Here is a 14,815-nt window from a genome sequence, read left to right as displayed (position 1 = left end):
AATTAAAAGCTACACACTCCATCAGTTAGGTTTAGAAGAACTGTTGCCAAACATATAACATGCTAGAAACGTAATAATCACTGCAATAATGATCCAATCATATACTCTTAAGCATTTGCCTATTTAAATCCAAACAGCAACTTTTTTTTCTTTTTCTTTTTTTTTTCTGGCCGGGCAGTGTACGTTCACATAATGTTAAAGATTTATATTTCAAATAAATGATGTTTAGTGAACTTCATCAAAGAATCCTAAAAAGAAAAAGTATAATGGTTTAAAGTTTTCAAACCAAAAACGGTTATCAACTTTGATAATAAGAACCATTGTTCATAATTGAGCACCAATAACAATTCCTAATAATTGAGCAGCAAATCAGCATATTAGAATGATTTCTGAAGGATCATGTGACACTGAAAACTGGAGTATAAAAAAGCAATTAATAAAAGTAATTATTTTATTAATCTATTGTTTAAAAACAGCCGATGATCAGTGCAGATTATATCCTGTCAATCAACAGGGGGCAGAAAAACGTGTCAGACTGCAACTAACACTGTGTGAAAAAAAATGCCTCGTGTTGAATTTAGTTCTGTCAACGTTAACGCAACAACAACGCATTAGCAGTTAAAAAACAATAGTAGCCCTTCAAATTGCGCAAATTGAAATTGCTAATTGAATATAGCCTACGCCCAATGGAAACATGTCAATTTCGCAAAAACTCCCATTTATCGCAAAAAAGTTTTTACGCTCACATGAGGTGGTTTTTCAGGCAATTCGAAAAAGAAACATTTCGAAAAACTGCAATGGAAACAGTATTTGCGCATTTACAGTAACCTGACACGGTATGTTTGGACAGAACACGAGACAGAGTTCTTTATTAAATTCATATAAAACAAAAGAATTACAGTAATAATGGATTCTAGACCTCAAATAAATGCCAAAATCAAGACCTCGAAGCAGGGAGAAACACCTCATATGTGCCGCTCACAAGAAAGGGTCATTCCTACCATTAATGCTTGGAAAATACACATATCTCCTTCGATTAATAATAGCCTAATGGCTAGTGCAGTGCATGGCTGGGATATAGCCTAGTACATAAACCTACCAACGTCCGTCGGAATGATTTTACTTATCTCGAGAGGAAAAAATTCAGTTTTAGTCGCAACATCGGTTAATGGAAACGGCGTCATTTCGCAATAGTTTTTTTGTCGACATTTAGAAGAAAAAAAAAATAATCGTAAAAGTTTTGCGCTAATCTGTAATGGTTTTCCCTACACCAAACATTATTTGTAGCGCATTCCATTCAATAATTGCAAAGAGCTTTTGCTCTGTTACTTATGATAAGAAACAATGTCTCAGCTTTCAAATTTTGTCCAATTTATCACAAAATTCAAACAATAAATGGCATTTTGATGCTCTTAAATGTGACGTGACAGATCGCTGTAGCGCCTCAGTTCAAGCAGCAGCACGGAGCGCAAGTGTTTTCTTCCACTTTAATACAAGTTATTAACATCAGAAGGTATGTTGAAAAATACAGTAAAACTTTCAAAATGAATCATGTTTCATGTAATCGCTCAATTAGTGTTTCAACCACGAAAAGATGTCAATAAAACAGCTTGTGAACAACCTTGCATTTCATCAAGAAAGTTATCCAATATTCATAGTTTGTTAGTTAGCTATAAAAAATAAAAAAACACTTGTCAGGATTATGTTTTGTCTATGTGCCAGTTTGTTCCCTGGGTTAATGATTCCGTTCACCTGTTGTTCTAATAATTAACTCATTAGCTCCTCTGTTTATTTAAGTCCTGTGTTCATTCAGTTCTTAGTTAGATGTGTGTTGGATTTTTGGAATAAAGACTGTTTGAGTGAGTTATTGGTCTTTGTGAGCATACTGAAGCAGCCAAGCGTAACAACCTTATTTACTGACCTTATTTATCAAATCTTATTTACTGTTTGAATAAATTTGTCATGAAGACAAGTGTTTATGAAAACTACTTATGTGCAACATTAAAGGTGGTATCAGTGATTTCAGGCCCAAAAATATTTTTATCACATTCATCTAATCTTTCCTAACGATCCGCTAGCTGCCCGCCCCATAAGCATGCCGTCAAAAAAACGCGTCTCTGTAGGCAGCCTAGGCTCTGAGATCTGCACACAAAAACAAATGGTTTAGCCAAACACTCAAAACCAAAACAAATAGTGTTCCAACCAATCACCGACAGACCTCACAACACCCTCCCCCTGTCGGTGATTGGTTGGAACACTATTTGTTTTGGTTTTGAGTGTTTGGCTAAACCATTTGTTTTTGTGTGCAGATCTCAGAGCCTAGGCTGCCTACAGAGACGCGTTTTTTTGACGGCATGCTTATGGGGCGGGCAGCTAGCGGATCGTTAGGAAAGATTAGATGAATGTGATAAAAATATTTTTGGGCCTGAAATCACTGATACCACCTTTAAGTACAAACATAGGCCTACAAACATTTTCAGTTTGTATTTGAGTGTATTGTAGACCTATCTGAAAATAAATAGCAGTTGAATATCATAGGTTGATCTCTTTTAATGTTAACCTCTAATATTATAGCAATGTACAAAATTATTGGGTTTCCTGTAGTTTACAGCATTATTTGGGAGAGGTTTTTTTTCCCTAAAGAAAAGCAAACTATTGGTTTAGTCGTGGCTGGCCGCATTACCACCTCGGGTGTGCATTATTTTTCTAATAATTCAAGCAATTATTCCGCTTATCCTTCGGTTACCACACCCCATGACATTGTTCAGAGATGATGTATTTCAAGATGTTTGACAGTTTTTTTTCGTACGCATATAATCCCAAACATCCGTTGCTAATTCAACATAATTTAGCTTTTTAAGTTGCCAAACTATTTTACTGATAAAATCATCAGAGTAGCGCTCAGTACTGTATGTGTGTGTGTGTGTGTGTGTGTGTGTGTGTGTGTGTGTGTGTGTGTGTGTGTGTGTGTGTGTGTGTGTGTGTGTGTGGTTGAGTGGGAGAGAGAGAGCGCGAGAAAGAGAGATGTGCTTTTCTATAATAATAACTAATACATGCATAATACAAAATAAAACGTAATTTTGTGTGTGTGTGGGGGGTGGGGGTGGAAATAATTTGTTGTTTTTATCCTATTGTCTACTATATCTATTTGCTTGGTCAGTGTAGTTGTGGGTTTTGCTGTTGTAGGCTGTAAAGACCTTTGAAATAACTGAAATTATTTGGCGAAGTGATATGGAATTGTAATGCGGTCAAGACCTGCCTGGAACTACTTTAGCGGTGCGTTTCCCTGAAAATAATTGCACACCTTAAAGGAACACGCCGACTTTTTGGGACTTAAGCTAATTCACCGTATTCACCGTATCCCCCAGAGTTAGATAAGTCCATACATACCCTTTTTCATCTACGTGCGTGCCGTAACTCTGTCTGACGCACCCACTAGCCTAGCTTTAGCACAAATACAAGAGGTAAACGGCTCCAGCTAGCATACTGCTCCCAGTAAGTGACAAAATAACACCAACATTTTCCTATTTACATGTTGTGATTTGTATAGTAACCGCGTGTGCAAATAACAAAGTCACATGAGACACAGCCATCTTCTAACCGTATACATACTGGGAACTATATTCTCAGAAGGCGAAGCACTGCTACGTCTGCGGAGTGATTTACTCCAACTCTGAGCGAACTCTCTGCTCCTCACCACGGGGCTTCTCAGGTGCTGCAAGCAAATCACTCCGCCCCAATAGCAGTGCTTAGCCTTCTGGGAATATAGTTCCCAGTGTGTATGTATAGTTCCCAGTGACTGTAAAAATGAAATATATATTGTAGCCTATATAAGGTAGGATATATATTGAAATATCGTAGTATTTTGATTCCAACATCTATAAAGATTTACAGCGCTCATTTCTGAACACTGTAAAATAAATTCTTTGAGCTCTGTGACAGCACAAGCATCTTTCAGCTTATTCAGTGCTGCACTGAGGGAGCATTACAATACCGAGCTCTTCTGAGCGGATTATTAACGTTCTGTTTCCATGGCGTTTCTTTTCATCCACAGTGTTCTCCTGGGTGAGTCCATGCAGACGGCTCTCTATAGATGAGCCAGGTTATCAGCAGGACTGAAGCACTAATCCCCGGCCAGAAATGACTGTCTTCTGAGCCTGTTTGTCTTCCTTTCTCCCTCCCTCTCAAGTGGAAAGATCCACTCCACAAGGTCACGCTCAGAAAAGCATTGAGCAGGAGTCAGGAAAATGACATACCTGAAATATGATGAACGGCCGCCCCAACCAGCCAGACGGCAAAAAAACAGATGGCAATTAATACCTCAACAGGGAATAGATGAATAAACGAGAGCAGAAGGAGGGAGAGAACCAGAAAAAGAGCGAGAATGGATACCTTAGGGTGTGTGTGTTTACTCCAGAACACGACACTAAAAACAAGTGCATGCCACAGGAGAATTATCATAACCTCATTTAAAAATAAATTAATAAATAAAGTAGGCCTACTTAAATTACCTGCGAGAAATATTTGATGTTCTGTGACAGACTCTTTGGAGTCGAACCGACACAGAAATGTCAACAAATGACGGCTCTATCACAAACAGACATTTCATCTTTTAGACCTGAGGTGATGACATACACTCCTGTAAATATATACAATATAAATTATCCAATCTTTCGTTCAATATATAGGTGTATAAAATACATCCAAGTGTATTTATAAAAAAAGTTATTCATTTAATTATTGTGAATTGTCATATTAAAAGTACTAAACTGCGTGATAAAGGTCTGTTGCGCTGTTTAATAGAAAAATAGAAAGATAAACATAATTTGGTTATATTTTATATGTGTATTTTTTCTAATACACATGAAATAGAGAAGAGAACCACTGTATGACTCTACATGCACCCTGATAATGCGATTATAATGAGATTTATGCAATATTTACCCCATGTAAACACAATACTTCGAATCAAATTGATGCGATTAAGCTCATAATAGGAAATTTAGTGGCATATACTGATTAATCGCAATAATTAATCACGAGAAAATAACTTAATCGCGAGATAGTGAGGAAAACATTCCACTGTAAGTTAAATTAATTAGATATTACATGTAATTTGGTAGTACAACAAATTGTTAAAGTGTAATTTTATTGGTGCAAAGATGAGTAGGCTATGTGTATTTTGTACAACATTTGCAACTGCTTTTTGTCACTTAATAAGAAGCACCACAATTTTAAATGGTGTCTTCTGTTACTTAGGGACTACTGACCAGACATTTAGAAGTTCATTTTAAAATGATAAGTATTGAAATAAAGCTCTGTAAACACTTGTGTGTCTCAACGGGTAATCAAAAGTTCTACACACACTTGCAGTCTTCACGTCTACTTGAACACTTGGGCCGAATACAGGAAATACGTCATGCAAGTAGACAAGTGGTCAAGTGCAAAGACTGCAAGTGTGGGTATTTGGAAAGGCCCTCTGAAGTGTGCATATGGCCACTTTACTGTCCCATGATACCACATTTTCACTCACAATATCAACATTTAGGCACTCTCTGCTGAGGTCTACTGATTTTCTCGACACACACACCATCCATGAGCATTTGTCGGCATTGAGAGTTTTATAGATTGATTCTAATAAAGTGTCAGAGATGATCAGGCATGTAAAGCTGGTGTGAATTAAATCACAGCACATCTGCGAGAAATCTCATTACAGCATCATACACACTCTTTCTCCTCGGCGAGGGGGAAATTACACCTCTGAAAATGAAAATACAGTACGTGTCTAAAATGAATTGCAACGATGACAACAAACAAGCCTAGACCGCTGGATCACAAGAAGAAACCTTCAACAAAATGGCTTCTGACAGTGATATTTGGGAAGGTGATGAAAACACTCTCAACAGCTGCTCTCTCCAGAACAAACTTCTGATTTTCTGATGCACAACATAGAAAAGCGAGGCTTATATAATTTGAATTCAGTGTGTATTTGGAGCAGATTAATGCTTAGCTGTTCTGTCGGTGCAACTTGAGTAAACTGGTAAATTAGTTCTGACTCAGTGGTAATTGGTTTCTGTGAACTTCACTGATCATATATCCGTTCTCTAGGCCATGTTACACAATGCACTCATCTATGTCACCTAAAAAAAGAGATAAAGAAGCTATGTTCAGAATAGAATACTTGTGTGTACTCCATCTTGTGCAGTATAGTACTAAAAACAAACAGTTTGTTTTCAACCAAACGTGATACAGTTTGCATTATGCAATAACAAAACTTCCAAATCCATAATTTTGATTCAAATCTTATGTACAACTCAAACTCTTGATATTCTAAAAAATAATGAGTCAAAACCATAAAAACTTAGGGGCCAATTCTCACTATTAATTATGACTTTTGCCTCAAACTCCTAATTACTGCTTAGGTAGTTGTTAAGTTCAGGTATTGGTTAGGATTAAGGGATGTAGAATATGGCCATGCAGAATAATGTATTAATATGTGCTTTATACGTACTAATAAACAGCCAGTATCCTAGTAATATGCATGCTAATAAGCAACCAGTTAATGGTGAGAACTGGACCCTAAACTAAAGTGTTATCAAACGTATATAATACTTGAAATTGTTCAAATATTTGTTATATAAAATTAATTTATGTATTATCTCCGGATATGAATTATGCATCATCAAAATGAAAAGGAAGTTCAAATCAAGCAAATTATTAGATGTATATTCTATGCATACAGAAAATAGTACAATATATTATATATACTGCAGGAAAATAGTGGGACATTATGAACATAGTAACTGTAAACTTCACACTGTCACAGCTGAAAAAAACAAAACAAAAAAAACTATCCTCAAAAGCAGCATAAAACATTATATATTGAAAAACTGCCCAAACTAGTATTTAAATAATAATAAATAAATAAAAATTCACAGCTAAAACTAATTTATCCATTGAATACACAGTAAAAAATCAATCGAGAGTCGAAATTTGCTCAAATTGCCGTCGCCAAAAGTAAACTTTGTGCATATTAGCTAGGGCTATTTTTCTTATCCAAAGGGGGGACTTTAGATAGTCTTTATGCTATATAATATTTTATCCTAGATATGTAAACAGCATAATTTCGCACTCATTTAGTTGACCAACAAAAAAACAACAGTCCATCATGTAAATTAATTCAAGGTGCAGCAACATCAGAGAAAGAGCAGCAGCGCCTCCTGGAGGTCAAACTCAGCAATGTCATGCTTTACACTTGTATTGGCATTTCGCAAACTCTTTATTTCATATTCACGAAAACATTATCATATGGCAGAAGAGGAGCATAAAGACCGACTGTTGCTTAAAGCATTTTACCCTTACAAAATATAATGCTATACCATGGTACTTTGGAACATACTACTGAAGAGCGTGCACTGTGGTATTTACATACATGGTAACGTTACTCCAAAATAATGTTATGGCATCGCGTACCATGTCTAAAAAACACAGAAGTACCACAGTAAGTTACATGTTCGAAAAATTGTGTTCTTACCTCTTGAGACAACTTTGGCAGGTGGTTTTCAAGAAATCCTTGGCTATGCAGAATGCAAACGGCTCGCATGAATGGATCACTTCACCGGGTTTGATTCCACGCAGAGCACGCAAACCATTTCCTTTACCCTCACTGACAAACCGCTCTATATTCACATCCATCATAACAATATCACCCACACTGACCGTCCATGTGTCTACATCCAGTGCATACACATTATGAAAGCCCTGTTTGTATTCATGACAGTCAATTTGACACGGCACTGCGCAGGTTATTAAATAATCTGAAACTCAAACAAAAATCACTACAAAACAGATATTTTCATTATCATTTATATATGTGTTTTAAACAGTTTATATTGAGACGAATGCTTACTGCACGTAAAAAAATAAATAATAATTAACAAATTTCAGAATGCGCAAATCTGACGCACTCCTGATCAGCATAATATGTCGGGACGTCGCGGCGACATGACGTACGTAGTGCGCCTCGCCAATAGGATTGCGAAAGCGTCGGGTCAACAGCACGCGGGGCTCAATGTCACGGACGCGCGTGTTGCGCAGCTTGAATGCGATTCATTAATGTAGATCCTGTGGACAAGATCCGCATCACTTGAGGTCAGTTTGGGTTAAAATTGTCTTAAAATTTATAACCAACAATCTGCATGTGCAAGAGAGACAGATAGTTAACGAGGACGTTTGGCGCAAAAGCGTAATGTAATGGTCATGTAACATGTCAGTGCCATTGTTTTGTCTCAAGATGCACACCAGTATTGTTCTTTCTAAAGCATGTTTATAAAAGCTACTTAAATATCTTTATTGAACTAAGCCTAATCAGTCTATTCAGATAAAACTAAATTCAGTTAAAGGGTTATCTTTATAATTTATATAAAGTTTTCCTCTCACACATAGGCTATTTGAACACTGAAAATATATATATATATATATATTTTTTAAATAACATGTTACAGTTAATAGTGCTGTGTTTTAGCCCAATACAGTAAAATGCCATGAATGCCGTAAGTACAGAAAAGTTATAGTTACATAAAACTTTTCAGGTTTGGATTTGAAATTTTACTGTATATTATATGATTTCAGGCTTCAGGCTTGTTGGTCATCATGGCGGCGTGTGGAGGATGTAGGTTCTTTGTCCTGACTTTAAGAACTCTCAGTGGAACATCAAGATCTGCATCTCCCTGTGCTTTGCCTTTGACTAAACACAGTACTTTGTCCACATCTGCGAGAACTTGCTCTCCAGACTCCTTCTCCTCCGGCGCAAGGAAGACCCCGGCTCAGGTGGGCAAACCAGAGCTCATTACTCCATCCTCAGGAGGCGTTCAGAGGAACCTCTCCGCTGTCGCCGTGCCTCTGCAGGGTCAGTTTCGCCCCCTCTGCCGGTACGACCCATTAGATTTGGGCGATGTTGATGAGAACACGCAGAAAGCCCTAGCCTGTAAACACCTGAGACGGTTCATCGTAGACCCTTCCCTCGCTAGAATCGTGACCGACCACCTCGCCGGAGATATTGAGGATGGGAAAGCTGTTATATTTGAGTGTAACCCAGGTGTGTGTCTGTCAACTGCTAATTGAATGGCATCAGTATTTGTAGATGTATTCATGTGGGGTTTGTCTCCGTCCGCAGGTCCTGGCGTATTGACACGTGCTTTGTTGAACCGTGGGGCTCAAAGAGTGGTTGCGTTGGAAAGTGAAGCAAACTTCCTTCCTGAGCTGCAGGTAGACATCTGAAATTATCTTATCTCATTCGACCTCACTGCCAGATTTTATTGGACACATTTCCTAATAAATAACATGGGGTGGGCTGTATGGCAGAAATATATCACGATTGTTTCATGCAGGATTACGACGATTCTAATTTCCCTATTTAAAATAAAAAAAATACCTTACAAGGTAACAAAACATAAAAGAAAAAAGAATGACAGACCATTTAGGGCAAAGTTGTGGTGAGTGATATGACCAAAATCTGGTCTCACCTTATTTTTATTTCAATATTTCAGTTTATCTTTATCACTCACTTACTGAATCGCAGTATGTTTTTTTTGTTGTTGTTGTTTTTTTAAGCATTGTTAACAAGGCTTATTTTCCAAGTCAGGGAGTAATAAAAGTATATATAAAATGTACACTACTGTTCAAAAGTGTCACGCTATGGCTGCATTTATATGATCAAAAATACAGGAAAAAAAAATTGAAACTAAATATTATTATAATTTAAAAGAAAAATTATTCCTGTGATGCAAAGTTACATTTTCAGCTTATTTCACTTATTTCATTATTTTATTACTTAGTTATTAAAATATACAAACCATAGGCCAAATATTATGTAAGAAAGATTCAAATGAAATGATTTACACTTTTCAGGTACACTAGGTCTGTTTAACAACAGCATTCAAGAAAGAAATTGAATAATCAAATGTAAAAAAAAATATATATATATGCATCAATTTTTATTAAAGCTACAAAAGTTATTCTGTCAGAGTGTGGTTTGATTCATATATTAAGCTGCTGTCACTTTAAGGGTACGTTTACATGACGGCAATGTACTAAAAATGGAAAAGTTTTTTCCTTCGTATTTTTTGCGTACAGACGTCACCATTGTCAAAACGATCCCCGTTCACATAGATCTGCGAAAAGGATTAAAAAACGCTGTATTTTGCTGCCAGGCCAGTAGTTGGCGATGTCACTTTGTAAATAAACATCCGCCTATAGACTGAATATGTAATACACGTGCGCATGACGTTACCGTTTTCAAGTTTTTGTAGACAATGATGGTATAATTTTTCTAAACTAGCACATTGAAACCCGTTTTCAAAAGTTTGTGTTTTCAGGCCCCCAAAATGCCATTGTCGTTTAAATAAAAGGCCAAAACACGTAAAGATTTACGTGTTTAGTTGAAAATTATGTCATGTAAACGGCCCTTTGCACAAATCCAGTATATTGACACGCATCTGATTTTCTCCCAAATGTTTACCCTTCGGTTAATGATGAAGAACATCAATGTCACGCTAGTGTAACCACGATCGAGATAATAATAAAAAACAGCAATAGAACTGCAACTGATAGAATGTGTAAAGGTAGATTGTGAAGACATTTTAATCGTTCACAGTCTAATATCTTCATATTACACACCCCTAAAATAACCCTTGGTCTTAAAGGACCTGGAGAGCAAACTGGAAGGGCAGCTGGATGTGGTTCATTGTGACTTCTTCAAGCTGGATCCCATCGGCCACGGCAGCATGAAACCACCAGCCATGTACTCGGAGAAGCTCTTCTCTGACCTAGCCATCTCTGAGGTACCTTGGTCAGCAGGTTAGTGTCCCAAACATTCAGATTAATGTGAAAGTAAAGAAAGACACCGATAGCACAAGGATGAGTAAACAATCCTTTTTAAGCAAGGCATACATATGTGGTTTGGATCATGCTTTTTCTGTCTTTCCATTTCTGAAACAGATGTCCCGGTGAAGGTTGTGGGGATCTTCTCTCACAGGAATGAGAAGAGCATACTGTGGAAGCTGATTTACAACCTGTTTGAGCGCCGTTCTATTTTCCGCTACGGACGTGTGGAGTTGATCATGTTCATCAGCAAGAATGAATACATGGTGAGTTCACATGTACGAAGTTTAAAGGGTTAGTTCAACCAAAAATGAAAACACTGTCATCATTTACTCACCAAACCTCATTTTTACTCCAAACCTCATCGCTTCTTGCTGAAGCTCAAACATGCTCAGGCTTCCTGTGGGCCATTAAAAAGTCTTAAAAGTCTGAAATTAGAATCTCCTGATTTTAAGGCCATTAAAAAGTCTTAAAGGGATAGCCTAGTTCTCCCAAAAATGAACATTTTGTCTTCTCACCCTGATGTCGTTCCAAACACGTAAGACTTTCATTCATCGTCATTTTTTTTTACCTAGTATGTTACAGTGCGAGGCCAAATTCAAGCAAAATGAGAGTGTGCAAATTTATCTCCCAAGTTTTGGAGATGTTTGGCAACAACTAATGACAGCAATGAAGCCAAGGAATGTATGCCTCCAGATGTTTAAATTAGGTACTCTATGGGAATGAAGGCAAATGCATTTTTAGAATAATTTTCTATCAGCTGGTTAAAATTTGCAAAATTGTTTGTGCACTGTGTCAAAGAGGCAACGGCCCCAAAACGGATGTGCTGATTGAAAATGCTCATTTACGCTCTGACAGTAGATGGCACTTAAGGAACAGCAGAAATGCAGCTGTTAGCCTGTAAACAAAGTAGGCTGCACTTCTGAACAGAAGGGTATTCCAGTTTTTTAAACAGCCATTCAGTCATTTGACATGTGACTGATCAAATTTATTGTTGGGTGAACTAACCCACTAAGCTATAAGAAGCTGGAGTTGGAGCTTTCCAGTTGGATCGATGTATGAATTATGTTTCTTTTCTCTGACAGAAATTAGTGACCCGTCCAAGAGATTATAAGAACTACCTAGCTTTCAGTGTTCTCTGGCAGATTGCCTGTGATATTGAGTTACTGCATGAGGTGAGACATTTTATTATTATTTATGCGTTGTTACCTTTTTCTGGGAATATTTTATCAATAAATGGTTAATGGGTTTGTACTGTTTTTCTGCTTTATCCTCATTACCAGGAGCCATTGTCGTCCTTTCTGAGTATAAGCAGGAGCAATAAAAAGTCCACATCAAAGAGCACTGTAAGTATTTTTATGCAAGTAATATCACTCTAGGATTCTTCATCTGTTTATATTGTATTAGTGAATCAGGAGAGGCACTGTGTCGTCATCACATCCCTCTGTCCAATTTGTTTAGGATTTTCTTTGTGGTTCTTCTTAATGAATCATTTGAAATAATTAGTGAATCAGTCTGAATCGATCATACAAGTCATTGGTCTGAATCATATGCTGGCTGAGTCCAACAACTCATTTTCTCACTGGATAAGCTCAGATTTATAACTCACTCAATGAATTGCAGGTAATGTCTTCTATCTTAAAATGAGCTGAGAAACATTCGTTTGTTATGTGTACTTTTAGTCTCTAATGTTAGTACTATGTTTTCTATATTATTTATGTGTCTATATGAAGCATATTTATTTAAGCCACAAAAACAAACTTATTACTGAAAAATACACAATCCTGTAGGGTAAAGTCAGTAGGTACATATATTCGTCCTAAATCGTTGGAAAAGTATTTGAGTGACGCTGTGGTGTGGCATGATTTTGAACAGAGTCGTAATCTTTGTACTGTCATAGAAAACAATGTGTTTTAATTTTAAAGATGTTGCGGCGTGCTGCGTGTCTCTCAGTGTGCGACTCTCTTCGCACATTGTTTTGCTAATGTTTGAGGCTCCTTTTAGAGGAAGGGCTCTTATAGCGATACCATGCAAAGTGATAGAACATCATTTATGAATCATAACCTGCTAAATTGGCCAGTGTTGATATGCGTTACCCACCATAGTGGATTTTCACCCGCATTTGGCAAGTCAGTGGGTGTTAATTTCAAACCGTGTATATTGTAAGAAGTCACTTATGCACGCCAAGACTGCATTTATTTGATCAAAAATACAGTAATATTGTGAAATATTACAATTTAAAACAACTTTTTTCATATGTATTCATTTGTTCCTGTAATGGCAAAACTGAATTTTCAGCATCATTACTCCAGTCTTCAGTGTCACATGATCCTTCAGAAATGTTTTGTTGCTGCTCATGAAACATTTCCTATTATTATCAATGTTGAATACAGGTGTGCGTGCTGCTTAATATTTTTTGTGGAAACTGTTAAACATTTGTTTCAGGATTATTTGATGAATAGAAAGTTCAAAAGCATTTATTTGAAATGAATAATTTTTTTGTAACATGTTTTTACTGTCAATTTTAATCAATTTAATGCATCAATTTCTAAAATGAAATAAAAACATATGTATTAGAAAAATAGTATTGGCTGTGGTTTAGCATGTTAAGTCCAATTTCTTGATGTCCTCTACAAAAAGTTAAGCCAGTTTTCCATGCTTTTAAAAAAAATAAAAAAATTATTTGCCCTTATTTTCACCCCCACAGACTTCCCAGAGTGATAACCTGTGTTTAGTGCGGATAACCCCGCGTGAGGACTTGTTTAATTCTCACCTAACCCCCTTGAATGGCAGCACTCTGGTTTTGATGGTGAAACAATGCCTTGCTAAAAGGAAGCGCAGATTGATTGAACAAATCAAGTAAGTTTATTACCTTTATTTGTATACAAACTAGAATTTCTGAGTGAACAAACATACATGATTGGTTGTATGCATTCACACCTTTGGTCTGCTGTCTTCCAAAGCTCATGGAGTCCTGGCAGTGGATCAGAGCTCAATTCAAAGCTCTGCTTCCTTGACGACACAATGACAGGCGACGTCTACCCTGATGAGTACAAGCGTCTGTTTGAGCTAATGGAGCAGTCAGGAAACTTCACTGAGAGCTGGCTTTATGAGGAGATGCTGGAAACCACACACACTGGTCACGCCTAACACCACCTGGGACGCATTACCTACAGAGCTAATCATGGATGAAATATAAAAGACTTTTATATTGAAGAGACGGCTTAAAGACACCCCAAACCTTAATGAGGGCTAATATTTAGACAGACTTGTCTATGAAAGACTTAACATTTTGATAAAGTTGTACTTAGTAATAAACTGTGCACTGGAGAAACTGTTTTGGTTTTCAGTGACTGCTGGTTGGATACCTTTGGACAAGTTTGGAGGCTTTGTTGGTATCAAAAAAAGATTTTCAGAGAGGACTGTTCCCATGCTGCACTCATGAAGCCAATAACATTGTGCATGTACTAAAAGTACACCAAATGCCTGCTTGATCTCTTTGATAATTAAATAATATTAAAATATTAAACTTCAACAAACAGGAATAAAAATCCATTAATCATAATGATTACATTACCAACCCCTGTTTTGATGTAAATTTTCAAAAGTACTCTCATAATGTTTGTTGTTTTTTTTTTCATGTTTGAATGTTTGCTGTACTTAAATATATGAATTTTTAATAAATGACAAACAAATGTGAGAATTGCTTGGTTTTGGATCATCAATGATCATGATCAACAGAGATTTGCTGACGGGCTCAAATGAAATAAAAGGGAATCTATCACTACGGGGCATCTATCTCTCTCTAATATATACATGCACACACACACACACAATGTTTAAAAACACTGGTAGATAAACATCTGGTTGACATTGTAAACAGACTGGTCACAATTATGAATATGGGTACTGATATAAACTTCTAATTTATATG

The 14,815-nt window shown here is 36.8% G+C and overlaps 2 protein-coding genes across 3 annotated transcripts in view; one reads left to right on the top strand and one right to left on the bottom strand.

The window, feature by feature from the left end:
• The window catches only part of smyd3 (SET and MYND domain containing 3), a 195,882-nt gene extending 187,794 nt beyond the window's left edge, over positions 1-8,088 (bottom strand). Inside the window, exon 1 of one of the 2 annotated variants that reach the window (XM_081347483.1) lies at positions 7,535-8,088. In XM_081347483.1, coding sequence (XP_081203609.1) covers positions 7,535-7,698 — 164 coding nt within the window. In that variant the 5' untranslated portion in view covers positions 7,699-8,088. The remainder of the gene's footprint in view (positions 1-7,534) is intronic. The other variant, XM_081347484.1, reaches the window with a different exon arrangement.
• tfb2m (transcription factor B2, mitochondrial) lies at positions 7,951-14,584 on the top strand. The gene is made up of 9 exons (XM_081347482.1): positions 7,951-8,151; positions 8,632-9,097; positions 9,176-9,267; positions 10,704-10,857; positions 10,999-11,147; positions 11,967-12,056; positions 12,165-12,227; positions 13,589-13,740; positions 13,845-14,584. Exons 2-9 carry the CDS (start codon positions 8,653-8,655, stop codon positions 14,029-14,031), a joined length of 1,332 nt encoding a protein of 443 aa, XP_081203608.1. The 5' UTR covers positions 7,951-8,151; positions 8,632-8,652; the 3' UTR covers positions 14,032-14,584.
• Positions 14,585-14,815: the final 231 nt, after the last annotated feature.

This window comes from Scardinius erythrophthalmus (genome assembly GCF_964197995.2).
Source record: "Scardinius erythrophthalmus genome assembly, chromosome: 19".
NCBI classification, from domain to species: Eukaryota; Metazoa; Chordata; class Actinopteri; order Cypriniformes; family Leuciscidae; genus Scardinius; species Scardinius erythrophthalmus.
This window is presented reverse-complemented; position numbering and strand designations above follow the sequence as displayed.